The sequence below is a fragment of the Anastrepha obliqua genome, chromosome 2 (genome assembly GCF_027943255.1).
Source record: "Anastrepha obliqua isolate idAnaObli1 chromosome 2, idAnaObli1_1.0, whole genome shotgun sequence".
In the NCBI taxonomy this organism is placed as follows: domain Eukaryota; kingdom Metazoa; phylum Arthropoda; class Insecta; order Diptera; family Tephritidae; genus Anastrepha; species Anastrepha obliqua.
The window spans coordinates 91,685,610-91,709,098 of record NC_072893.1 but is presented as its reverse complement, the minus strand read 5'-3'; the positions used below and the strand labels follow the sequence as shown (position 1 = coordinate 91,709,098).

The window sequence follows — 23,489 nt, the reverse complement described above, 5'->3', positions numbered from 1 at the left end:
TGTTGACAGTTACGACTTCGCGCTTGTAAGAAACTAGGAACCAGCCTTAACACCTATAACAATATCAGCCTTGAAGTCCAACGGAGAATCCCTTGCCAACATGTTCTGCTTAGAACTAAATGGGCAATTGAGTAGTATAGTCCTCTCTCGACGAACAAAACTAACACTCTTTAGGTTCTCAGCATGCCCGTCCTTGGACTTCATGCAGAAGCTTGGACGATGTTAATATCCGATGTTGCGGCCCTTGGAGAAAGTAGAAAGAAAGATTCTGCGGAAGATTGTTGGACCTTGGCATTTTGGTGACGGCGAGTATCGTAGGCGATGGAACAATGAGCTGTATGAGCTTTACGACGACATACACATAGCGCAGCGAAAAAAAGATCCAGCAGCTTCGTTGATTGGCTCATATCGTCCGAATGGAGACAAACGCTCCGGCTCTGAAAATATTCAATACGGTACCAGCAGAGGAAGAGGAAGACCTTCTCTGCGTTGGAGAGATCAGGTAGAGGATTTTGACTAACTCACTTGTTAAACTCGGCTAAAATCGAGTAAGTGGTTATCCCGGCAATCAAAAAGAAGAAGAAGATATATTTTATTTTTATTTTATAGCATTTTTTTTTTCTCCAAAAAATCTTTTTGTGAAACTGCTGCAGCGACCTACCTTGGGCAAATATAAATTGGGATCGTTCGACTAACGTAGACCCTTTTGTTATGCAGTATTCGCAGAATGCGCATTTGCTCGGTGTAAGGGCTATTAGTCGAAAAGTTGTAGTTTCGATACCAATCTTTCGCATGTGGACCTTAAATATAAACGGTCTTCATAATATCGGTCGCTCCCCGTAGGCAATAGGGATACTCCGAACATATTCCTGTCATAAAAATCGTGCACCCGGAGGCAGTACTAGACATCAAATGCATCAGTTTAAAGTAAAAGTAAAGATCCACACCGGCGCAAAAACCCGGCCTGTTTAGCTTGTTTACGTCACATTATTGTTTATTACAATTATGAACTTGTGCTAACAGGTCGACTGACACATAAACATTGTTGCCTTGGTTACATAAATACTATACACCTGTCACCATTTATGCCGTCAAACACAACACATTCTTCGCAAATTTTCAAAAAGGGCTTCCGAGAAAACGAATTTGTTCCACAATAACCAATTTCAAAATGCAAATTAAATACAATTTGGAAGGTGAAATTTACTCTTTCTTAATATTTGCTTGAAAAGTTGTTGCTATATACAAATGGTGTCATTTGCAGATGTATCATACAACGCCAATCTGTGGCTTCAAGCCGCTATGCTAGTCAACGTTTATATATCTTTAATTTGGGGAATACTCTATGGCTTTTATATATTCTACAATGTAAAACATGGAAATCATTTAAATTGCTAATTTTTTAACATTTATTTTAAAACCTTTAAAATAGTTGGAAGAAATGCAAGACTTCTATGGACGTTCGATTATATTCGCTTATATAATATCGCTGCTAGCCGAGATATTTCGTTTGCGTGCAGGCTATAAAGGCAATTTGATGGCAGAGGTGCGTTAATAAAGATATAAAAAATTAAGAGACACGAACGAAATTTCTACTGCTTTATTTTGACAGATTAGTGAATTAAGCATTTTTCTTGTGGCCACACCGCTAATACAACTACCCATACTCGCTTTTCTTTTTCTCGCCGTCGAGGGTGACTGGGCGCTTATATACGTATTTATTGGACTGATATTCTGTCTAATGGTAGTGGAGTTAGTAGCCGGCGTGTGGACCTGGCATACTTTCGCAAAACACCAGAATGAACTGCATAAATTAAAGCGACAAATTGCATTGCAAATGCGAAACGCTGCGCAGCGAAATAAAAATGATGATCAAACAAGGAATGTACCATAGTGTAAATACATAAATGTTTATTTTTTTCCTATTAAAGAACTAAAAATAAATAAATAGATACATAGTTGTCAACTAAGGGCAACTAGGATTGCACAGATTTTAAATCCGTAAGTATAAAATTAAATACATCCAATAAAAACGTAAAATGCTTAGGCATAAATACTATACAAATCTAAGTTAGTTCTATAAAACTGGCCTAACTCATTCATAATTGCAATAATTCTCATCAATGAAGCCTCTAAATAAAAATTATCTAAACTCAATTTTGTAAAAACCAACAAAAACAAGACACACATCTGCGTGTTCCCAATACACTCCCGATCCCTCACACCTTCGCATCATCTAAATTGTATTTCTTTAGCAGCGCGTCTATGCGATTCAAATGACTACGCATCACTGGCAAATATTTCTCCAACTCTTGCAGATTCTCATCGTGCGCCTCACCCTGTCCAATGAGCTGTGAACGTGTTGGTACCCAGTTGTAGATTATCTGCAATGAGAAAAGAACCGTTAACAATGAACTAGTAACTAATTTTACCACATTTGTTAACCTACTTTTATTGTGCTCTGTACCAAGAAGCCATGATATGGCTTCAGTGTACGCTCGTACGCATTCTGCAGATGCAGCTTCAAAACCTCTGTTGCCTGTGCATCATAAAAAATGTTTTCGAAAAAGGTGCAAATCAATTGTAGACCACGTTTCAGCCACAAGAGTGCATCCGCCGCAAAAGTATCCACGTTCACATTCAATATTACCAAATCTTCCAGGTAAACATACTTTGTTTTGTCCTTGCTATACACCTTTGTCAGTTTCTGTAAATGAGAAAGAAAATGTTTGCTCATAATAGTGTGAGGTGTGAGGGATGACGAGAAGTTATTAACAAATAATATTTACCGTAATATTGCCATTCATATCATTTATTACAGGTGTAAAGAGTTTGCCAAATGACTCTGTAAATGAGATATACAGTTGATGAGTGTGAATGTATATTTAATTAGCTTTAGTAGAGCGTTATCTCGAAACAGTTATTTATACATACATACATACATAAATTAATACAATACATAATCGTATAATTGAGGCTAAATGAATTTGTTCGTAACACCGTGTTCGGATGCGTAAGCGACTATTACTTAGCGTTAAATTTTTTTTTTATCATTTGTACGTGGCAAATTTTATTAGCAAATGTTAGTGATTACCCGAAAGTAATTTGATTTATGGGAATGAAAACTGAAAGCGTTTACTCGATATATATTTCATATCTAATCAGATTGAACTTTTCGTCATAATTCTGCACCCAATCTGTTTTGGTTCGTTTTTTTTGCTAGTGTCGACCAACACACCAGTGTACTACAACTTTGTAATGGTTGTCAATAGGCAGCCTGAGGTAATTTGGATAGATATAGACATATATGTATATTTAGGGTCGTACCAGTAAACAATCCTAACACATTTTTTTTTTATAGATTTAAGTAATAAATAACTATAATAAATAAAAAAGTGGAAAATTATGCGAACCATTTAGTATTGTATTTAGAATACTATTAAGAAAACAATTTCATTTTTACCTTAAGCCGGCTTAAGCCAATACTACACATATATATATATATACCCCTTTTGGGGTGTTTAGCCGAACTCCTTCTCCTATTTGTGACGTGCATCGTGATGTTGTTCCACAAATGGAGGGAATTACAGTTTTAAGCCGCCTCCGAACGGCAGATATTTTTTATTAGGAGATGCTTTCCATTTCAATTCAACCGGGCTATTCGGGTCATGTTCTTCGATTTCGATGTAACTGAAATATGTTGCTCTCTGGTCAAAATAATGAGACACGTATTTTTTTGTTCGCCCGAAAAATTTTTTTTTCAAGAGTTATCGGCAATTTTGTTTTTCGGCTCAAACTCGATTTTTTTTAATTATATAAGAAAAATTTTTTTTTAAATGCCCATAACTTAGTCAAAAATGAACCGATTTTAATAATTCTGGATTCAAAATGATCGTAATTACTTACACGAGCGACCTCATGTAGAAACAATTGCAAAAAAGTAGTTGAAAATTTTTTATTTAGCAAAAAAGAAAAAAAATTGAAATTTTTTCGAAATTCAATATTTCAAAAAGTGTATTTTTTTTTTATAACTTTTTCCAAATTAAAACGACATCTCAAACTTTAATTGAGCTGAATGCCTAGTAGCTAAAATGAGTTGTTTTTGAGTAATGAATTTTTGAGTAAAAAGCCTGTTTCGCACTTTTTGTTTTTTGCAAAATAAAACATTTTCAACTTCTTTTCTGCAATTGTTTCTGCATGAAGTCGCTCGTGTAAGTAATTACGATTATTTTGAACCCAGAATCATTCAAATCGGCTTATTTTTGACTAAGTTATGAGTAATTAAAAAAAATTTTTCGGGCGAACAAAAAAATACGTGTCTCATTATTTTGACCAGAGTGCAACATATTTCAGTTACATCGAAATCGAAGAACATGACCCGAAATGCCCGGTTGAATTGAAATGGAAAGCATCAGGAGCTTTTTCATGACAGAAATACACTCGGAGGTTTGCTATTGCCTGTCGAGGGCCGACCTATTAAAAAAAACTTTTTCTATCATTTTGGTGTTTCATGCACGGTAGTCATGCACCAACCCATTCGGCTACGACAGCCGCCCTTTGGTATACGACCACAGATAGAAACCTATGGACAGAGAAATAGTGCACAATAACATATAATGATGATTATTTTTACTGGAAGATCTAGTAAAACTGTTATTTTTTACACAAATCTATTATTTTATTTCAGTATTATCAAACGCTAAATAAATAACAATGCAATATCTATAATTTAAAAAGATTGAAAAATCGGAGTTTATCATAATTTGAATTGGACACTGGCACATTTTTAACGACCTGCAAAACAAAAAAAAAAAAAGAAGTTATTTAAAATTGGTTAAATTTGTTTATTAATTTCTAACCTGATTAATATTTTGTTAAGTATCCATTATTTTTTACAACTTCTTCACACCTGCGAGGTAAACTTTCTATTTACTTTGGCATTTCTCCAACGGAACAGAGTTCCACGCTTCTGTATTGTTTGTCATAGTTCACTGACATTTTTAAATTTTTTGCCCAAAATTAACTTAATATCGCTCCAAAGATTTTCAATGGGTTTAAGTTCGACGGGCTTTGTGCTTTTGCTTAGGGTCGCTAGCTTAGTTTAATGGCATGAACTCGAAGAAATATGGCTTTATCGTATTTTTGAGAATATCAAGATAAGCAAACTTATCCATATTGCCATTTATTCTCACTTTTAGGCCAACTCCATTCCAAAATAGTCCCCAAACTTTAAGCTACCCCCGCCGTGCTTTACCGCCTTTGTTGTGTACCGTGGATTAAACTCTTGGTTTCTTTCACGATGAACAAAACGCTTTCCATCAGCACCAATCAAATTAATTTAAGTTTCAGCCGTAAAAACAACTCTTTTCCAGAATTTGACGTTTGTGCTTCTATGGTCATTTGCCTAAATTGCCTTAATTTTTTTCTACAATAGCTATTTTTTCAGCTGACACGGCCATATAATTTATTTTCATTAAGGCACCTTCGCACAAGTCTGCTATAAGTGCTATATTCCTGATTTATTTCCAGCTGTATCGCTCGAGAGGACCTATTTTACGCTTACTTTTTTAACGATGGCCTTGTCCTGCTGAATTCTAGTCTTTCGAACTTGTTTTTTTTTTAGCACACCATTCTACGTGAAAAACTCATTATTTCTGCTGTTATTTGTTTTTGTATCTTTTTCGTAAAGTTACCAAATAATGTTTTTTTTTTTCAAGTGAGGAATTATAGGAAACCAAGGAGGGTTTTAAAGGAAACATTTATATTTTCAGTTACAACAAACCATTTACCGAAAAAATTAGCCTTAATCAACTTAACTATTAATTGAAAGATAATTGCGCTAAACGGGACTTATCGTCCGATATTAGAGAGAAGTGATTCACAGCATAACATTGGCATAAAAATATGTATGAATATCAGTTAATCTTCTAAGGAATAACAATTCGTATAGAAGACAAGTGCGATATTTCTCTATCCATAGCTGTATATGTATCATATATCAAAATGTACATATGTACATAGAACGGAATTTGTTAATATGTATAGGGGTTCCAATTTTTTATTTATATTTTAAGTACTGCGACGTTTAAGCATTAATTTCAAATAAATATTCAATTATCAATTTTAACTAGTATTAATATTAATTATAAAATCGGTTTCCTACTGTCAAAAAGAACGTCTGTGCAGTAGTAACTATGTAACATACATATAAAAAAAGTCTGTGGAGTTATCTTATTTTTTTAATTAGCTCGATTACCAATTGAACGCTGGGACTAAAATGTATTTATTTGGGGAGCGATGGTTCGGTGGTCTCTGACTGTCGTGTGCATGCCTGGAGATGTGGGCTTTAGCAAAGCAAATATCACTTCATGCTTGTAACTCATAGAACCACTAGGCAGAGATCATTTTTATCACGTGTCAATAAGTAATTAAGCCTTTTAGAATTGTGGAAGTGAGCTACATAAATTAAATATATATACCGCTATCGGTATATGCTAAAATACACTGCTCATAACAGGTACATGCATACATCGCGACTTTTAGACGGTATACGAAAAATGTCCAATTAACACCTGTTATCATCAGTCTGGGATATGAAAATTCCATTCAAATAAATAAGTAATACCGATAGCATATATTGACACCTTCAATAAATAAAAAGGTAAATAAAAAATGTATATGCGAGTATATGCAGACATACATACAGTTTGGCCAAAAGTATTAGGCACCCCACTAAAATGCGAGTAATTCCAAATGTGGCTACCAAAAGGACCACTGCTTTTTGCAAATGTATCACTGGTGTATTCAACCAACAATAAATTGTATTATGGAAAAAGCCCACACTTTGTACGTAAAGTCTAAAAAGTTGAATTTTCAAGGTATACTTAAAATATTTTGGCATTTTAAATTTGGTAGTCAATGTGCAAAATTTTCAAGCGGATCAAACAAATGAACTTTGCTATAGATAGATAATGAGAATCCAAGTTTTAAGTGAGGAAGGGAAATCTCTGGAGTGTTCGCAGTGCGCAGACGGAGGTGCTATTAAGCGATTTGCGGAAACAAAATCCCACTGTAATAAATCAAAAAGTGGAAGAAAATGCCTAACTAGTGTACGGGAAGACTGAAAACTTATACACGAGTCTCTCAAGGATTGTAAAAAAATCCTCTACTGCTTTGCAGTTGCCATGTCGGAAGAAATAGGAAAATCCGTTAGTGCTCGAACAGCTAGAAGAAGGCTTCTGGAGGAAGTTTTAAAAGGATGCAAAGGCCGAAAGAAAGCGTGGCTCTTCGGTAACAACATTTTACGGAAGAATATTGATCGAATGTTCTGATGAATCGAACTTCGAGGGGAACTTAGTTTACATCATTTTAAAATATCAACAGCCATAGCTTCTTACCCTAGTCCAATTTCGAGAAAATAACACAAATCTTATTAAGGGATTTTTTTCCTTTCCTACAGGTATTTAGGGCACCTATTGTTTTGTTAGATTGGTCAGTGTCACAGTGTCTACATCTAAACCCCACAGAGCTCATGTGGGCTATTTTAGGCGCCATACGTTCAGACGAATGTGTAAAACTTGTACCCAGCATGACCCAGAGGATTGCTGCTGTTATCAAAGCAAAAGGTGGGCCTACAAAATATTAATGTGTTTATCACTAATTCCTTTTATTTGTACTGATTTATTAATAAAAAGTCTTTACTTCCCTTTTTAAATCGAAAAATTCAGTAATTAATGAGTCTGTATATGATACGTGATATAAAGGGGGTTTTATATATGTAGTTATCCTCATGCAACCAATTAGTAAAAAACCGTTTTTAAGTTTCTGTCTGTCCCTTTGTCGGTTTGTCCGGTCTAGAAAAAAAACTGAACCTGTGATAAGATTTGTACTACGGGTAAAATACTCCTCAGAGAATATTAGAGATTAATAACCCGCTGGGTGGAGCTGATGCCGAGAAATTTCGAAAATTCGGTCTTATGACCCAAATCAGTATTTTATCTTCAAATATTAATTCCAATTTCGACAGATAACATAAACAACAATTAAAATTAATAATTTTTTTCACAATTGAATATATGTAATTGGCGTAGAAAAAAGTATATATACATACACATATATAACCATTATCTTAGAACTAATCGAAAATTAAATTTACTGTTAAATATGTAAAATTTCGTAAAATTAAAATTCTCCCAGCTTTCAAAACTCTTTTCTATATATATATACATATATATATGTATATGTATATAATTAGCGCGTACACCCTTTTTGAGTGTTTGGCCGAGCTCCTCCTCCTATTTGTGGCGTGCGTCTTGATGTTGTTCTACAAATGGAGGGACCTACAGTAACAAGCCGACTCCGAACGGCAGAGGAGCTTTTTCATGGCAGAAAAAAACTCGAAGGTTTGCCATTCTTTGCCGAGAGGCGACCGCCATTAGAAAAAACTTTTTCTTTCTCTCTGAATTCCGAATGGTAGTCACGCACCAACCCATTTGGCGACGGCGGCCGCATTTGGTTGCATAACTAAATTATGAGGAAAAAGCGTACAAAGGTTTTTAATATTAATTTGTTACGCTAGTTTATTTTAAATACTAATTTTTTACTCACGAACACTCAAAGTGTACGGAAAGTATGATTCACTAAGCGTTTACAATTTTTGTAATAATCAAAATATGTTTTCTGTCACAAAAATTCATTCTAAAGCTTCCCGTAAATAACGCCACAATGATGATGCTCATTCTCATGAGAATAGTAATTCACTCTTATCTCCATCATCTATAATAATAATTAGTAATGAGAATGAGTATTCATTTGTAATGAGAATGAGTATTCATGTTACTTGATTATAATTGATTACTTTGATTATAAAACAGTTGAGAGCTTATAACATCAGTGAGTGTACCTATAAGAAAATTTTCACAAACTCTTGATACACTAGAGAGAATATTTCAATCATATGAACTGAGGAAAATTCTACGATGAGAATGAATACTCATTACTCATTACTCATTCTCATCGTAGAATTTTCCTCAGTTCATATGATTGAAATATTCTCTCTAGTGTATCAAGAGTTTGTGAAAATTTTCTTATACACTCTCTGATGTTATAAGCTCTCAACTGTTTCATAATCAAAATAAGTGCGTTGGTGCAAGTATTTTCACGTTTCATATGTTCAGATGTTCATATGTTTTTACTATTCACGAATTTGAATTCGTATAAAAAATGCATTTTTATCTGGTGTTTGGCCACCTGAGAGGTCCTCCTCATATTTGTGGTGTCTTAATGTTTTTCCGCAAATGAAGACACCTACATTTTTATGTCGCCTCCGAACGGCAGATGTTTTCTTGTAAGGAGCTTTTTCTCGACAGAAATACACGTGGATGTTTGCCGAGGAGCGGCTGCTTTTAGAAAAAACACTTTTTGTATAATATTTTGTTTCATACGCGGAGTTTCGAACCCGTGTACTACCGATTCGACTACAGCGGCCGCTATCAAATAATAACAAATTAATTACACAGAAATTTTGGCTTATTTTGTGCCAGATTATTGGAAAATTTTATTGTTAGAAAATTTGATTCAAAGAATTCCTGAACATTAAAAATGATTTATGGCTATGTCATGACTTTCTATAAATTTGTCAAGCTATATAGAGCGCGTGACAACTTAACATAAGAGAAATACAGCAGAAAATGCAAAAACTGAAATTGTGAAACTTTGCGAACTTGATTTGCACATCAGTCAACCTCCATTGATCATAATGAACTGAAAAATATTTTTGCTGACTCCAAAGCGCAACTTTTGCTGTGACCCTAGTAAAATTATTCACTTGTTTTTAATAAGCATTGAAAAAGGAGCACAAATTTACGGACCTTGATGAATTTTTTACTTCCAACTTTGATTATTATCACTTTGCAATACAAAGAAATCAAATCTTTACGCATGAGAACCAACGAAATATGTAAGTAATTACAAAAAAATGTTTGCTTCGGAGTTTTGTCAAAAAAGCGTTGTTACTTTACAATATTTTAATAATAATTTGTATTAAAAATAATTCCTAAGCTAAAAAGCTACTTAAAATATTACTTATAACTCAGGCATTTCGTGCTTAACCGGTAGAAAGTATTTAATATGACAGTCGATTTAAGTTGTTTTGTGAGAAGTCCATATACATACATACATACATATTAATGTATTTGTGAAAGTAATTACTATTTAAATTTACATGTCTGCTTAACATTACGTGTAGTTATAAAGGAAAAAAATAAACATTATCTATTAGTAGCCTCGCTTACCAATAACGGTAACGATTTCCTTGGCTGCTTCGAGAAAAGCTTCCGTCTCAACTTTTTTCTCATCGGCTGGCGGAAAGCCTTTCAGAGTTTTAAATTGTATGCGTGGTACGGACATCGCTTGGTATGTATTACACTTTTAACTGTATATTATATTATTTATTTTATATTTTATTATATTAAATTTTTTTTTCATTAAACTCGTATAATATTTAGTATGTTTTATTGTATTATATTTCAATTTGCACAACACTTCTACCTTTCAAGTCAAGCAACTTGATTTTTAATTTTTTCCGCTGGCGCTATTATTTTATTTGCCAAATCGCATCCAACTATGAAAAGCGATGTGCCAAATATTCAGTTCGAGTTCGATTTAAACCGATTCAACCTTATCTTATCAATTATTTAGTGATAACTACTCATAACACTGATAAACGGTAATGGGAAACACAAAAATCAATGGGATTTTTTCCAAATGTTTTCTTACGCGTTGTTTGTAGTCGGACTGCGGAAACTTAGTAGTTTAAATCTACTTTTTCGAAAATGATTGTGAAAGATTATTATAATAAATGAGTTAACTGGTCTCTCAGTGCAATTAAGCCACTATTTGTTTTTACTTATTCCGTAAACGTTGTTGATTACTAATGTGGCTGTGCGTCTACTTGAGTGAGTGAACGTGGCTTTGACTACATCAACACGACAACTAACAATGCCAGCCACTGGAGGGCGCTAACACAGCATTAACTCATTTTATTTTTCAATTCTTCAAGGTTTTGAAGAAAGCCTTCACATCTTTTTGCGGTAGTACTTGTATGACGCAGCACAACTTTGCCGGTCCAAGCAAGTTTTGTTTGTTGTAATTGTTGTATTTTTATACTTTTATTTATTATTTCCCCTTCAGCAGTGCGTGATTGCTGTATGTGAGTTCATACACATGTTTGTGAGTATTGATAACATAGCTCCGATTTCTGATTTGTTTACTGCGTGGGGCATTTGCTATATTTTCAGTGCATTGTACCATTTCTAGGAGATTAATACATATTCGCAAACGTAAATAAATACTAATTTCTGGCAAATTTCTGCTTTCGAAGTGTCTTTCTGATTGAGTTGATTAAAGTCAGCGGTAATGAAAATAGTATTGCTGCAAAAATAAAACAAAGAATACCGTGAATTTTTTATTTACATACGTAAATATGTACATATATACATACATACATACATATATGCATACATGTTTTGGTTATTCCTACTAGTCAGATGATGTAATAAAATAGCACCTGAAGTACAATTAATATGCATACGTTTGTTTGTATGTGAGTCATAATGAGTGTACACGTAAATAATGTCGAGAATAAAAGAAAAGTAGAAACTGTAAGGTAATAATGTAAAATAGAAACAGCAAAAAATTAATTTAAAATTGAAAAAACAGAAGACTTCATTAAGAAATTTATTGGCCCACAAAATTTGATGCTCCTCATTTTAACTTGGTTCTCTTACAAAAAAAGCTGCTAATTATTTATAAAATGAAATGTATTTATATATAATATTATTACATTTAAAATATAGCGTTAGCTACAAAGCCTTCGTATTAAGGTCTTTTATTCTAAAATGCACGTTGGAAAAACTGTAAACCACTTATTCCCTTCCAGGGGCTTGAAACTGTAGAAAAACTTATTATCCGATTATCAGTGCATCAATATGTATCTGTAAGCTTATTGTATTCTTGCCTAAAACAGACAACAGGAATGTGACGTAAAATGTTGGAAAATTACTTGTTTGTTTGGACAACTGATGTTCAAATATTACCCCAAATATTACCCCAAGCAATTGATCGTTTTACAATAGAAATATATTAGTTTTCTTACCGCAATTTTCAATTTGTTTACAAATTCGTGACAATAATTTGAATAAATTGAAAACACGAATTGCCAATAAGATGACAGTAATGCGAACGTACATACATACGTATTTGTTCAGAAATATTGAAAAGCAGTAAAATTTGTTCCCATTTTGTATTATTTGTGTGGAAAATTAATACTATTTTAACAGAGTGGACAACACTGAAAATAAGGTAGCGAACCTTGTCAAAATGTACCGTTATGTGGTTTACTTAAATTACCTGTGTATAATTTTACGATATAGAGCTTTGTAGAGCTCATACAAATACAATTTTTAGAACAGTTCAAAGTGTGTTAAACAAAAATAAATCAATATACGGCATATTTTCCTTCGATACTTTTATTTGACAACAGTTTTGTCATTGTATTAACCCACGTGCGAGCAGCAACTTTAGATGTATATGCATGCACATTATCTATATATATATACTGCTCCTCCTCCTATTTGTGGCGTGCGTCTTAATGTTGTTCCACAAATGGAGGGACCTAAAGTGTCAAGTTGACTCCGAGCGGCAGATATTTTTTATGATGAGCTTTTTCATGGCAGAAATACACTCGGAGGTTTGACATTGCCTGCCGAGGGGCAACTGCTCTTGGAAAAAACGTTTTCTTCATTTTGGTATTTCACCGAGATTCGAACCTACGTTCTCTCTGAATTCCAAATGGTAGTCACGCACCAACCCATTCGGCTACGGCGACCGCACATTACGGCGGGTCAAATGTTTTCTTACTTTGTTACGGAACTGAAATATTATACCTGATTAGAATTTCAGCAAACAAAAAATCTTTAAAGAATTTCTCTACATTTCTCTGAGTTTTAAAATGGATTTCGAGCTTAGATATTTTTAGGAGGACTATGTATGTATGTGGTTTTCTGGTACGAAAAACTCATTTTCTCCATTTACTTTGCTCAAAATTCTCCGCTAGAGCACATAACATGGTGAAATTTACTCAATTTGAATATTATTAAAGGAAAAACGTCGATTTTTTCTACCTATAAAGATATCATTTCAAATTAATAAAAAAAATAGAAGTAATTAGTAATAAAAAAATTCTTGTACTAGAATGTGGGAGAAAGAATTCGAAATTACAAAATGCTGCTTATATACTAAATACGCTTGTAGATGAATCACTATTACTGATTCTTTGTTGTTCAAAGAAAGCAAAGCACAAAATAAAATAAAAAATAGTTTAAAAAAACTAAAAAACACGCTTTTATTGCTAATCGAACTAAAAAGTAGAAAATAAATTTTAATGACAAAGGGACCTATAATGAAGTAATAGCAAATCGAACGATCAGTCATAGTCAACTACCTCAGAACAGAATTATAACAAAAATTAAGATACAAATAGAGTAATTCAAATTAGAGTTAAAAGCGTGGGATGCATTTTACTTCACTTTCATAACCCTCTGTACATAGGTAGTTGCCAATAGAATGATTGTAATATTTACTATATCAAGCATCCCACGCTTTTAACTCTAATTTGAATTACTCTATTTATATCTTAATTTTTGTTATAGTTCTGTTCTGAGGTAGTTGACTATGACTGATCGTTCGATTTGCTATTACTTCATTATAGGTCCCTTTGTCATTAAAATTTATATTCTACTTTTTAGTTCGATTAGTAATAAAAGCGTGGTTTTTAGTTTTTTTAAACTATTTCTTATTTATTTTCTACTTTTTAGTTCGATTAGCAAAAAAGCGTATTTTTTAGTTTTTTTTTTTAAACTATTTTTTATTATGAATGAAAATTATTGTTATCATTGCAGTCAGTGAATAAATGATTCGATATATTCGTGTTATATTTAATTCCTTTCTTATCGACTGTGAGACTTAAGCTATGCAGTACGTAATCGGGATGAAGAACTTATTTCGTGGAGGGAGCCTGAGAAACTGATTTACAAGAATAAATAAAGATTTTTCATTTTACAACCAAATTCACCTTACTTTTTGCCCACAGTAAAAAAAAGAAAATATTAATCCTGGCAATCCTAATAAGGATAATGGAAAACTTTTATCAAATTATTGCATTGTCATCGGTCCTTGATAGGTATGCAAAATTTCAAGTCGATCAGATTTTTAGAAGTCAGTGAAAATTAAGCTCAAAGATTCCGTTACATACATACATACATACAACCCGACCTAATTAATAAAAGTGTGTTAAAAAGTGAGAAATAATTTTGTTTCATTTAATAAAATATAAAAATGCAAGTGAAAGTATTATCGCAAAAGTCTTATGTTTGCAGCTTTTACATATATTTGTTAGTAAAAATTATAGTTCTCAAGTTTTTTATGAAAAATTTAATCGCATTGGCCGCAGTATTAATCCTAGATTGCACGAATATAGAGGGCTCAAAACTCATTTTAGAGCTATGCTTCTATGGACCTTTTTGTTCAGAATTTTCAGCAGAATACTTTAGTTGAAAAATAGGCCACATATGTATGTACTTCAAACATCATGCACATATATATTTCAAATTTATAAATAATTTCATTCAATCAAACGGAGAATTTTCGCTGCTTCTGAATTTGTATCCGATTAATTTTTGAACAAATTAACTTTTCAGCAGGCGGTTGCTGTTTTGTATACCGCCAAAAAAGTTCCAAGTTCTTTTGACGTGATGGAGTTCATTTAGCTTAACTCTCAACGTGTAATTGCAAGAACCTTTCTGTCACATACCAGCCAGACCATCGTCTCTGGTTCCGCTTCTGGAGATCCATCGATAAGTTCAGTTCTTCAGCAGGATAGGCATATCTTTATAAGCAATCGAACTAAATAAAAAGAAACTTTAACTTTGTAGGTGACCGAACCGTGCTCCATATTAATGTGTTTCGTTAATTTTATTGAAATTGTTGTTTTAATTCGCTGAACCATAACTCCTTCTTTTTACTATATATATGTAAGTGCATAGATATGTTGCTCATGCAAAGGGTTTTCCATTAAGAGGCGTTATTTTGATATTCAAAGAAAAATGCTATTTTTTATATAAATGCTCGGATGTTTATTTCATTATAAAGTAGAAGCTATGCCATTAATAGTGGAAAATAACATCACGCAAATGACCACCACGACCATGCTTGCAGGACAATATCCTTTTCATGAAATTTTCCATAACCGAATTGCAAAGTGGCTGCCCTAAGTCCTCGATAGCCTCACGAATTCCATCTTTGAGGTGTTGAATCGACCCTGGGCTGTTGGCGTAGACCTTTTCTTTCACGTGGTCCCAAAGAAAAAAGTCACAATGTGTTAAATCACAAGATCTCGGTGGTCAATTGTGATCACCTCTTCGAGAGATAATACGGTCCGGAAACTTTTCCCGTAAAAGATCAATGGTTTCTTTGCTTGTGTGGCACGTAGCGCCGTCTTGTTGAAGATAAACGTAGTCCAGATCCATACCATCCAATTCCGGCCATAAAAAATCGTTAATCATCTTTCGATAGCGCAATCCATTCACCTGTTATTGGAAAACCCTTTATAATAGTTCATCGTACCATGCATGAACAAAAGCCAAAGGAGGGTTAATATAAACAAATCTATGAATTCTTTACGTTTTAATTGTCAAATACTACTGTAGGCAAAAAGTAAGGTGAATTTATTTGTCAAACTTCGCGGGACTAAAATTTCGCTCTAGTTATTTTTTTCATGAGTTGGCAGCACTGTTAATAACAATTGGGCCAACTTTCATGTGAATGTCATTATCAGTAATATATTTACGCTTGTGTTTACCAAACGACCAAGAGTGCATTTTTCGATTTTTACAATGTCTGATTTGATTGAGCAAAGAAGTGCCATCAAATTTTGTTTGCGGAATGAAATTTCGGCTGCGGAAACGTTTAGCATGTTGCAGAAGGCATTTGGTGATTCGACAATGTCCCAGAAAAATGTTTATAGGTAAGTGGTACAAAGACTTCAAAGAGGGTCGAGAACGTGTTGATGACTTGGAGCGCTCCGGACGACCATCGACGTCAACAGATGACCAACACGTCAATAAAGTGAAGGAGTTAGTGCTCAAAAATCGTCGGTTGACTGTTAAAGACCTTACTGATATGATCGGAATATCAGAAGGATCTGTGAAAATCATTTTGAAAGACCATTTGGGCCTACGAAAAGTCAAATCTCGTTTGGTACCGAAAACTCTCAATTTCTTGAAAAAAAGTCGTCGCGTTGATGTGTCTGAAACAATGCTTTCATACTATCAGGACAAGCTCAAATGCATCATTACGGGAGATGAGACTTGGATTTATGCTTACGACCCTGAAACAACCGACCAATCAAGCGAATATCTTGCTAAAGGCGAGGCCAGACCGAAAAGAGCACGTCCAAGTCGCTCAAAAATAAAGGTCATGATGACAGTTTTTTTCGATTTTCGTGGTGTGGTGCACTATGAATTCCTTCCACCTGGTCAAACTGTTAATAAGGAATATTATTTGAGCGTTATGCGTCGTTTATGTGAAGCAATTCGTCTAAAAAGACCAGAATTATGGGCCAACAACTCTTGGTTTTTGCATCACGATAATGCACCGTCTCACACTGCTCTCGTTCTTCGTGACCATTTCGCCAAAAATTCCACGCATATCGTTCCGCAACCACCGTATTCGCCTGATTTGGCTCCGTGTGAATCCTAGCTATTCCCAAAACTCAAGAGACCACTCCGGGGAACGCGTTTCGAGTCGATTGAGGAGATAAAAGCTGAATCGAAGAAGGTGCTGATGGCTATACCGGAAATGGACTATTTGCCATGTTTCAGGGATTGGAAAAATCGTTGGCATAAGTGTATTTCATCGAGAGGGAATTATTTTGAAGGGGATGAAATTGATTTACAAGAATAAATAAAGATTTTTCATTTTACAACCAAATTCACCTTACTTTTTGCCCACATTAGTAAGCGTAAGTCAGATGTTGGTTTTACTTTGTTTAATACGCTTTGGAAAAGCCTAGAAAATAAATGTATTTATATTGGATAGAAGACGAACTTTCATAGTACGCATTTATGCAAGTCTGATGTATGATATAAATTATTTGTTGTAACAACATAATGCGTTGCTGTAGTTGTAACACTAGGACTTAGTGACATTTTGGCACTATTTGTTTCTTATATGATTTTAATAATAAATGAAAATTTAGTTCATTTTCCTACAAAAATCATATTAATGTAAATTTTCAGCTTTGTGCAAATAAAAATATACAAATCTACATCAAACTCACACATACTAATCAGATTTTTTTTAGAAAAATTTCGGATATACAGTTTTATGGACCAGTTTGAAGTGGCTCAAAAATCGCACAGATTTAAAAGATGGTTTGCTCGATGAAATTGTTTTTTACACTTTTGGGCTTTTCTAGAAAAGCGTTTTTTTTTTGTTATTTACTTTTAAAAGCAAACAAAATCCAAAATAAAATCTGTAGAAAATTGTTAACAAGAAACCAATGACATACCACATATAGTAATATAAAAAAATGACATTGTATGTATTTATTGTGAAATATATACATACATATGTAATTCAAATTGTAATGAATCAGTTGAATACTATATTTGAGTTATGTTGAAAATTTAAGTTTTTATATAAACGCATGTAAAGTTTTACAAGAAGCTTGTTGCCTACCGGTAGATCTCGAATAAAAATTAATAAATCATTTTTTCCGCACATAATACTGTTAAACATATATACATACATACATCTGCTATTTTTAGTTTCTTTGGGTATTTGGAGAATAAAACACGATTTGTTTAAGAACTACAGTATTCTCACCTTTTAGTTTTCTATTGACTGAAAAAATTGCATAAGAATCCATCATCAAATACAGTTGCTGCGAATGCATCTGCACTTGTTACAAAAAGTAATAACGGAAGTTTTCGTTACACTTTATCATTTAAGAACAATAAAAGACGTCCCTGTTATCGTAGAAGACCGCAGTCGCCCATATTCGTATTAAATATATGTATTTATGGTGTGTTTAAATTAAAATAATGAAACATTAATGATAATGCAAGAAGCAATATTATGGACAAGGCAGAGTTTTTGAGTTGAGGGGTATATGGTATATTTTAATTTTGAGTAAATGTCATTTGGAGTTTGCAAGAGTATAATTTTAAAAGGTAGCAATTGCAAATAAAAAATTTCAATTTACCAAAGAAATAGCAAAAAAAAAAAAAATAATTAATTACATAATTAAAATAAAATAAAAATTCTATTAGAATATTAAAAAAAATATATATAATATATAAACTACAAACATTTTATTTTAAACTAAGATCCTTTTAAGGGTAAAAGAAATTTCTTTAAATTCTTAATTTTTTGTATACAACTTTTTTCAATTTATCTGCTTCTTCATCGAGTGTGCCTAGTGGGCAATTGTTCAGTGCTGCATGTACACTTGTAAAAATATACATTTTTCATATGTTATTTTTGTATATATATATATATATATATATTAGGGCGGGTCGATTTAAAAATCGCTCATTGCTCTGTGAAAATCGTATTCTAGGGATCAAAATAAGAAACTTTGCCGAAGGAACCATACCTCTAAAACGAATTCTGATGTCCCCCAATTTGGGTCGAACGAAAAATCCCACTTTGACCCATTTAGAGTGCTCCAATCGAGTCCAAATGTATGACCGACCCCCACTAACTTTGGACGGCCGATCCACCCATGCCAGTGGCACACCCCCTGGAACTCCCCTGGGGGGTTCCCCATACAATAATTTCCAAATATCACCATTTTTGGCCTTTACATAAGAAAAGAAACTAAAAAGTTCGACCCAAATTGGGGGACATCAGAATTCCTTTTAGAGGTATGGTTCCTTCGGCAAAGTTTCTTATTTTGATCCCTAGAATATGATTTTCACAGAGCAATGGGCGATTTTTTTGCCTCCCCACAAATCGACCCGGCCTAATATATATATGGTATATCATTATACCAATGAATATAAATATAGTCAACGAATTTATAGTCTGTGAAAACGAAACATTTATTATAATATACAATTTACGAAAATCGTGGCTTTGTTTCAAGTTTCTGATTCGAACTGTTTTTTTATAAATCGCTTTTTGAATAAAACTTAATCTTTATGAAAATATAAATTAATAAATTAAATCCAATACTTACTATTAAAGGCCCGCAAATTTTGATGATATCACGAGAGCTTTAGCAAGCAGACTACAAAATGTAAATAATGGAATTTTAACTCTCACATAGACGCTTTACCAGACCCGTCTGTGTTAAAACAAACAAATAATGGTTATTCTCGAGTGATTCACGCGCCTCCTTTGGCAAGTGAAATTTATAAACTGCGCTATTGTTTTTATCCGACGGAAACTCGTACCAGTATTTCACTAGACTACTATCCGTACAACGCACCTCAATCAGACACAGCGGATGATTGTCTCCCGCGGATATCACACAACTATTAAACGCATCATATGTTATCAATGCCTCAGCCCCTTCCTCTTCATCAGCGCTTTTATTGTAATTTCTGAACCATTTGTGTTGCGATAAAATGATCGCACAATTGCGAGTAAAATAAAAAGAGTCGGTTGTCTTTTGTTCATGATACTTCTCAAGAAACGCGTTTGTACGCTTGAGTTGTGTGAAACGCGTACGAGCTGCTATATGTGCTGTGGCATTTGCCAATTCGTGATGTATGATTCTATCCGGCAAATACTCGGTCAGATTATCAACTGTGAAAATGCGATTAATATAATCGAAACCATTGCCCATTACACCGTCTTTGGTGTGACCAAGATCAAAGGTGTGCCCAATTTCATGCACCACAGCACCCAGAGTAGTTGCATAAACACCGCCGTACGTACGTCGATAGTTGCTGTCATCTGGAAATTGCGTTAAGTCCACCTTCTTGTTGCTGGAAAAGCACGCGTGGATTTTATTACAAGAATGCGGCCAAGAGTACAAATAAGCGGCGCCAAAAAGCGCCAGACCACCACCACCTAATGCCGCGTGGCCCTTTAAATGACGGCGAATGTTTTCATATGAAAAATCCCCTGAGGCAGCTACCTCTGCACCATTGTATTTCGTACAACCAATGAATGCAACAAACTTTAGTTTTGTTTCTCCACCCCAGGTGTTAGAGTTAAGTAGCTCTTGTGCAAAATTTTGCCACAAACTATTCTCGTTTTGCTGCCACACTTCCTCACAGGTTAGGCGCGTTTCAAATTCTTCACAGTCGCCATTTAATTTGAATGTATGCCTCCCGAAACCAGCAGCTTTTAACTGTTCGGAATATACGCACTGGACCAAACGTAGATTCAAATTGATTTTTTCTAAATTTTCACGGACATACTCCGCGGGTGGATTCTGATTATAACATGTAATATACAATGGCTGTAAGCGATAATGGTTATCGGAAGATTCGTATGAAAGCTCCAATTGGTGTACAGCGTTACAGAAATTAAAATCTAGTTGCAATGGTACTTGTTCATACTCTGTCACTGACACATGCTGATCCAGATCTAAAAGCAGTTTGAACTGACCATTTCTTGATATTTGCGCTTGTTGCTTCAACTCCCAGGCGCTAATTTCCACGTTACTTTCGTGCTGCTTTAACAGTTGCCGCAGTCGCAATACAATTTGCTGCTCCCCGCACTTTTTTGAGGTGTTTATTGGCAATGATCGCAACTGCTGATGGATGTGGCCTTTAATTAGAAGTAATGTATGATTTATAATTTCGCCGTTCTCCAGATTATCCACAACTATCTTATGTGCACATTCTCCTCTAATCATTGCACTTTATATTTAAAACTAAATAAGTGTACTTGAATCTCTATTCATAGCTAATAAGAAACAATTTCTTCTAGTTAATTCAAATCAGCTGTGAATGGTAAGCAATGGAAAAGCAAGCAACCAGCTGTTCTTGACTGACGCTCGTTCTTTTGGTTTAACCCTCTGTTGCGCGACAGAGTATCGTAGGCTTTATATGATATAATTTAATTTTAATTTAATATTGGCAGTTTTGAGACCGACCTCGGTAAAGTTGTTTTTTCGATACTCTCCATGTAAAATAAGTTTTCGAATACCGACGAAGCGGTATCAGCTACCAAGGTGGTACGTTCCCACGACAGTCAGTTCAACGTAACCGGAATGACCCGGATTTATATCCGGCCAAGGACTGTCACTTCAGCAGCATTCCCAGTGTATGTATGCGGGGCCGTAGAGAGCCTATCCGGGCCCCGGGGGAAAATTGCAAATGCGGGCCCTTTCCAATTATGTCTAATTCATATAATTCGAATTACTCTCGAGTCCGGGCCCCTCTGAGAACTCCGAGCCCGCGGTAAAAAGTCCCCGATCGATTAATACGGTTCCTCGTCGTTCTCACATCAGTCGATTTTATATCTGACCCGCATTTATATCTGGCCAAGGGCTGTCACTCCAACAGCATTCCTCGTAATTGTATGAAAAATGTTGATACTGTTACAACAACAACAACGGTCTCTCCATTGCTGTTTCTGTAGTCGATGATGCCTGTGCATAGAATATAAAAAGTTGCATAATATTAGTTTTTATTATTTCTCTCATTATTATAATTAATTCAAATTATATCAAATTATTATACTAATAGGCATACTACTAAGCGTTTGATAATCAAAAAATCCATATCGATTGATACTCACACTGCTTCGAAGTTAGGTTCATGACCTCAGCAACGCTCGAAACAGATAAGCTGCGCTAAAGCGAATTCTAATGGTGCGTTTGAAAACTGGTTATTTCACTACGCATTCTCAACCTCACAAATTTTAAGTCATAATTATGTAATCAACCTCGTTTCATACGACTTTCATTCTTCGATGAGGTACAACAAACTTAATTAAATTGATGCGACTTCAGTTCTTAGCATTCATTTCTTTTATTTATTCTTTTGATGTTTGTTTAAAACACAGTAACGCTTAGCATGTGTACAAAAAGAATTATATGCGTAATTATGCAAAATCATATTTAAATAATAGCCTGAGCTTTTTGCCTATCTTCTAAATGCATATGAATTTGAACGTGTATCACACTATCTATGTACTGGCGCTGCTGACTTTCGAGATTGAATCAATTTATTGATATATTCATCGTGGCTTTTTAGAGTGGCTAATAGGCCTTGATCATTGACGGGTGATCCATCTGGTCCATAATCAATTAACTCGCCTTTCAGGTTCGTCATTGTACCGCCGAGTGCACTTAGAATTGCATCTCCCGCACAAATATCCCACTTCTTTATTTTTGTTGAGTGTAAGTACGCAGTGGCGTTGTTGGAAATTACTTGTAAAACCTTATAACCAGCACCTGCGGCTGTTAGAATTTCAGACTTTTCACCGAAAACATTGCGTACTAAATCCTTTACACTGCCTGCGTGAGAACGAGAAACTGTGATAAGTGGTTTGGAGGTGTCTGGACTTACGGGGTGTATAGAAGCCAAATACTCAGACATTGAATTATCAACCCAGGCCCATGCAGTTTGACCAATAAACGGGCTGTGTATTACGCCAATAATTGGTTTTCCCTTTACTGCCACGCACACCATCGTCGTTACATATTGGTACAACTTCTCTGTAAGTGTTCTATTAGAATACCAAATAGGAATACATATCTTATATTTAATATACCTGTGAACTCTTGAGTAGCATCTAGTGGGTCAATCCAGACTGTGACATCGTTTATATCTGCCAACTCATTAGGCAAATCTGCTGTTTCGTGTAGAACGGTCGGATCTAGATCGAAAGTATTCACATTACTACAGCTTTCTTTATCCTCCTCTGAAAATATTTTAATTTGTGGAAATATTCGATGCAGCCCCTCTTTCATAACACAATGGGAGCGGCCATCCGCGTCCGTAAATGGATCGTTCGCACCCTCATCAGTTTTGCCTTTACTCCGTTCTTTTAGCTCCAGAGTCTTTGTTACTTCCAGCACTTCCATGCCACCGCGTTGGGCGGCTTGTATAGCACCAATAAGTAATTTACGTAAATTCACTTTATTTTGATTGCGCAGCATACTGTATAGTGTCGGTCGTTCATCCTGGTGGAAGTTTACGAAGTATACTATTATAACCGTCAATAAAATAATGACAATGGCGGCGGGCACTCTATGAACGTGTATCCTACGCCCCATATTTTCTTTGCGTTTCAAATAGCTCATAGAAAATACTCAGTAAAGCGTCTTTAGCTAGACTCCTTACCAGGTGTAAGCTAGATAGATTTATAATTTGATGGCGTGTCGATAAATCATCTACTAAAAACAAATAGCAACAAAGAAATCAACAAATGATCTGTAAACAAATTGGTTGTCATTAGCGACC

General features: G+C 34.5%; 4 protein-coding genes across 5 annotated transcripts; 1 reads left to right on the top strand and 3 right to left on the bottom strand.

Moving 5' to 3' along the window:
• The first annotated feature begins 1,101 nt into the window (after positions 1 to 1,101).
• LOC129239578 (transmembrane protein 17) lies at positions 1,102 to 1,982 on the top strand. The gene is made up of 4 exons (XM_054875167.1): positions 1,102 to 1,196; positions 1,265 to 1,368; positions 1,433 to 1,546; positions 1,613 to 1,982. The coding sequence occupies exons 1-4, from the start codon at positions 1,172 to 1,174 to the stop codon at positions 1,892 to 1,894; spliced, it is 525 nt and encodes a 174-aa protein (XP_054731142.1). The 5' UTR covers positions 1,102 to 1,171; the 3' UTR covers positions 1,895 to 1,982.
• Positions 1,887 to 10,416, bottom strand: LOC129239577 (glycolipid transfer protein). The gene is made up of 4 exons (XM_054875166.1): positions 10,293 to 10,416; positions 2,790 to 2,845; positions 2,450 to 2,707; positions 1,887 to 2,384 (listed from the first exon to the last, which is right to left on the bottom strand). Exons 1-4 carry the CDS (start codon positions 10,405 to 10,407, stop codon positions 2,220 to 2,222), a joined length of 594 nt encoding a protein of 197 aa, XP_054731141.1. The 5' UTR covers positions 10,408 to 10,416; the 3' UTR covers positions 1,887 to 2,219.
• On the bottom strand, positions 2,790 to 21,002 carry LOC129239575 (uncharacterized). 2 transcript variants are annotated; one of them, XM_054875164.1, is made up of 2 exons: positions 19,301 to 21,002; positions 2,790 to 2,845 (listed from the first exon to the last, which is right to left on the bottom strand). In XM_054875164.1, exon 1 carries the CDS (start codon positions 20,930 to 20,932, stop codon positions 19,376 to 19,378), a length of 1,557 nt encoding a protein of 518 aa, XP_054731139.1. In that variant the 5' UTR covers positions 20,933 to 21,002; the 3' UTR covers positions 2,790 to 2,845; positions 19,301 to 19,375. The 2 variants fall into 2 exon arrangements, with proteins under 2 accessions (XP_054731139.1, XP_054731138.1); XM_054875163.1 differs by lacking the exon at positions 2,790 to 2,845 and adding an exon at positions 11,322 to 11,430.
• A 1,026-nt stretch (positions 21,003 to 22,028) lies between these two features.
• LOC129239574 (putative inositol monophosphatase 3) lies at positions 22,029 to 23,475 on the bottom strand. The gene is made up of 2 exons (XM_054875162.1): positions 22,798 to 23,475; positions 22,029 to 22,741 (listed from the first exon to the last, which is right to left on the bottom strand). The coding sequence occupies exons 1-2, from the start codon at positions 23,327 to 23,329 to the stop codon at positions 22,206 to 22,208; spliced, it is 1,068 nt and encodes a 355-aa protein (XP_054731137.1). The 5' UTR covers positions 23,330 to 23,475; the 3' UTR covers positions 22,029 to 22,205.
• Between the last annotated feature and the right edge of the window lie 14 nt (positions 23,476 to 23,489).

Excerpts from the sequence above, each read along its gene's own strand:
- LOC129239578 (XM_054875167.1), top strand. The coding sequence starts at position 1,172 with ATGCAAATTAAATACAATTTGGAAG. Across the intron at positions 1,197-1,264 it reads AATTAAATACAATTTGGAAG|ATGTATCATACAACGCCAAT; the intron begins GTGAAATTTACT and ends TGTCATTTGCAG. Across the intron at positions 1,369-1,432 it reads GCTTTTATATATTCTACAAT|TTGGAAGAAATGCAAGACTT; the intron begins GTAAAACATGGA and ends CCTTTAAAATAG.
- LOC129239577 (XM_054875166.1), bottom strand. The coding sequence starts at position 10,407 with ATGTCCGTACCACGCATACAATTTAAAACTCTGAAAGGCTTTCCGCCA. Across the intron at positions 2,708-2,789 it reads ATATGAATGGCAATATTACG|AAACTGACAAAGGTGTATAG; the intron begins GTAAATATTATT and ends TCTCATTTACAG. Across the intron at positions 2,385-2,449 it reads TGGTACAGAGCACAATAAAA|ATAATCTACAACTGGGTACC; the intron begins GTAGGTTAACAA and ends TTCTCATTGCAG.
- LOC129239575 (XM_054875164.1), bottom strand. The coding sequence starts at position 20,932 with ATGATTAGAGGAGAATGTGCACATAAGATAGTTGTGGATAATCTGGAG.
- LOC129239574 (XM_054875162.1), bottom strand. The coding sequence starts at position 23,329 with ATGAGCTATTTGAAACGCAAAGAAAATATGGGGCGTAGGATACACGTT. Across the intron at positions 22,742-22,797 it reads TGCTACTCAAGAGTTCACAG|AGAAGTTGTACCAATATGTA; the intron begins GTATATTAAATA and ends GAACACTTACAG.